A 3520-nucleotide genomic window follows, 5' to 3' on the forward strand; every position below is an offset into this window, starting at 1 on the left:
CGTCGTTTAAATGGCCACCTGAGGGCCAGTCCACAACCTGGACACCTGAGGGCCAGTCCACAACCTGGACACCTGATGGCCAGTCCACAACCTGGACACCTGAGGGCCAGTCCACAACCTGGACACCTGAGGGCCAGCCCACAACCTGGAAACCTGAAGGCCAGTCCACAACCTGGAAACCTGAGGTCCAGTCCACAACCTGGAAACCTGAGGGCCAGTCCACAACCTGGAAACCAGAGGGCCAATCCACAACCTGGAAACCAGAGGGCCAGTCCACAACCTGGACACCTGAGGGCCAGTCCACAACCTGGAAACCTGAGGGCAAGTCCACAACCTGGAAACCAGAGGGCCAGTCCACAACCTGGAAACCAGAGGGCCAGTCCACAACCTGGACACCTGAGGGTCAGTCCACAACCTGGAAACCTGAGGTCCAGTCCACAACCTGGACACCCGAGGGCCGGTCAACAACCTGGACACCCGACGGCCGGTCCACAACTTGGGCACCTGAGGGCCAGTCCACAACCTGGACACACGAGGGCCGGTCCACAACCTGGATACCTGAGGGCCAGTCCTCAACCTGGACTGAGGGGTAGGCACCGGCTGCCAGGGGAGCGAGAGTTAAAGAACTCCGGGGAAAATTATTATTAACGCTTGCAGTGGGACTACCCCCAGACTACAAGGGTTAAGTGCTCAGTTTGGCCTTGGCTCAAAAATTACAAAGTTAAACTCACCCGATGCTCTGAGCTGGCTTGCTTTTAGACCAGTCCATGAAGCCTCCCCCGCCTACTGCAGCGGTCTAAGGTCCCATAAATCATCACGTTTTATACACAGTGTATAGGACACAAGTACGCCAAGGGACATCCCAACACTGCAGCAAAGGGGAAGACAGGCTGGATGGAGTGCTGCCACGGCTGGGTCCCCTGATGGTGAAAGCAACAGACCATGCCCATGCAATGTTCATTGGCTTGCACTCTTGTAGACTGGGACAGCATGTGGCAGGGTGACAACGCAAGAGAGAAATCGGAAGCCAGGGACAGAGTGTTGTCACCGTACAACAGGAAGTGCATGGACACGGACCCTCATGGCAGGTACTATGTTCAAAAATTTAAAAAATGTTTTGGAATTATACAAACATGTTGAAGGTTAGATCAGATTTTAGCGATAGGGGTGATTTATACTATGACGAGGACCTTGTCAATCCCCACAAGCTCAGGACCTGGAGCTGCGCTGATCGCTCTCTTCACACACTGAGCAACGCACTGGCCCGGCCCTGCTGCGGTCATCAATCACAGCCAAGAATTGTCAGGCCAGGCACCCGACACGGCAAGACACCATTGAAATATGACAGCAACATTCTATTACAATCCTCCTCTCCGCGGGATCCCCAGGCACCTAAACTGCTGTACAGAATGCCGCGTCATGCTGCGCAATTAATTATAAAGCCGTTCCACACATCTTCTTTCTTTCTTCAAAACACAGAAATTTTAGACATTAAAGCAGAGCTCTGGCCAGAAAAAAAGTGAAACACAGCTGGGATTATACTGATTTACCTGCATTTTTTGTTACTTAGGTTAAAGCTGAACTCAATTATAATATGTTTATAATGTATGTAATATAATAATATATCATTTGTAATGCTGCAATAAAATGTGTCTTTCATATCTGACTAGAGTTCAGATTAGGGATGCACCGACACAGATACTACTATCAGTATCGGTACCGATACAGAGTATATGGGCATGTACTCGTACTCGCCCAAATGCTCCGATACCGGAACTTACGGTCAGAGGGAGATCTTAGTCTGACCGGCAGTGCCGAAGGAGCATGGAGTCGGCTTTCTTTCCAATCAGGAAGCCGAGCGGTGGGTTATGACCCACCTCCCGGCTTCCTGATTGGCTAGGAAGCCAGCTTTACGTGTTGCTAAGCAGCCTGGCTTCCTAATCAATCAGGATGGCGGATAGCACCTCATGAATGACTTGCGTCCTGGTTTCCTGATTGGTCAGGAAGCCACGCTGCCTAGAAACATGTGAAGCCGGCTTCCTAGCCAATCAAAAAGCCGGGCGGCACGTCAAGGCACGCCTCCCTGCTTCCTGATTGGTCAGGAAGCCAGGCAGCCTCTGAAGGCGGTGTTCTTGCGCTAGAACACCGGCTTCACTGGCAATCAGAAAGCTGGGTGACGGGTCACGCTCTGCCTCCCGACTTCCTGATAATCAGGGCACAAGGCACCGGTACTCGGTATCGGTGAGTACGGAAGAAAGAATATCAGTACTCGTACTCAATACTGAAAAAACGGTATCGGTGCATACCTAGTACAGATGTATTGCCTTCCTTCCGACAGCCCTTTGAATGGGCAATAAAAGAGCAGAAAAGTACTGATATATCATTTGTAACGCTGCATTATAATGTGTCTTTTATATCTGTGCCGAGTTCAGCTTAATCTCTCTGCTCTCTCCCTGTATAAGCATATACATAGTGTAAGTCTGACAAAACTGTGCAGTATGGGGTTCATCTGTAAAAGCCCCATCCATGCCATTCGCACAACACTACTACCCCTAGGTGGTGCTGCTGGGTATATGAATTTCCTATACTCATCAGCGCCATCTAGGGGCTCTAGTGGTGTGCGAATGGCATCCAACCAGCTATATGAATGGTGGAACTTTATGTAAATGAACCCCTATGATTGGCTGACACTGCTGGATCACCCTTGTCCGCCCTGAGTACTATTGTGTACAGACCGCAGATAATATAACAGTTGGATAAATGGGGTACCTTCGTTTACTGGGTATGACGCCCATCTCTTCGCTGTCCCCGTCTTGCATGACTCTCTTGGCCTGCCACCATTCGTCATCGGAGGCATTGATGACGTGCAGAATATCTCCGAACCTAAAGCTCAGGCCTTGGCTGGGGAGTCCGCTGTCTTTGCTTCTGTCGTAGTCGAACATGGCTCTGAGAGATACAAAGAAAATAGGAGGATTATTTATCTGATCACATAGTGTACTGTACAAAAAAATCTGCAACTCATCCAAACTGCATTGGCCCCTTTAAATCTGACTATGGGGAGGAGCTAACTGTATTTATCCAAAAATCTTCGGTGAAGACCCTTTGCGTGCACCTATTTCTGGATTTGGTTGCTATAGGCGGCACGCTTGTTTGCCTGCACCTAGGATGCAATCACAGTGCAAGCTGGTTCTGGAATTGGAGCATTGTTTGCTGTGGATCTCCAGTGCAGATAACACTGATTAGGATTTCAGTGCAGAGACAGGGACGCATCGCTTATATGACAGCTACGCCTGAGGGTTCAATTAGAGACAGGGAGTCTGAAAGGAGACAACTTCTGGTGTGGGCTATCGTTAGAAAACCCATACTTCTCACCGTGCCATGGCTGTAATGTTATATTGTTATTTGTAAAGCAAAGATATATATATATATATAAAAAAAATCCTTTTATTTTAAAAATATATAAACTAAAAAATAGGTTAAAGCATATCTAAACCGAAAAATAAAAATGCAATACATTGCA

General features: G+C 48.6%; 1 protein-coding gene across 2 annotated transcripts in view; it reads right to left on the reverse strand.

Moving 5' to 3' along the window:
- LOC108786492 (disks large homolog 2) overlaps positions 1–3520 on the reverse strand; it is a 158856-nt gene that overhangs the window by 94028 nt on the left and 61308 nt on the right. For both annotated transcript variants that reach the window (XM_018555809.1, XM_018555808.1), the window contains exon 2: positions 2770–2946. In XM_018555809.1, coding sequence (XP_018411311.1) covers positions 2770–2946 — 177 coding nt within the window. The remainder of the gene's footprint in view (positions 1–2769; positions 2947–3520) is intronic.

Source organism: Nanorana parkeri, unplaced genomic scaffold (assembly GCF_000935625.1).
Source record: "Nanorana parkeri isolate BGI_ZX_2015 unplaced genomic scaffold, ASM93562v1 scaffold214, whole genome shotgun sequence".
NCBI lineage: Eukaryota > Metazoa > Chordata > Amphibia > Anura > Dicroglossidae > Nanorana > Nanorana parkeri.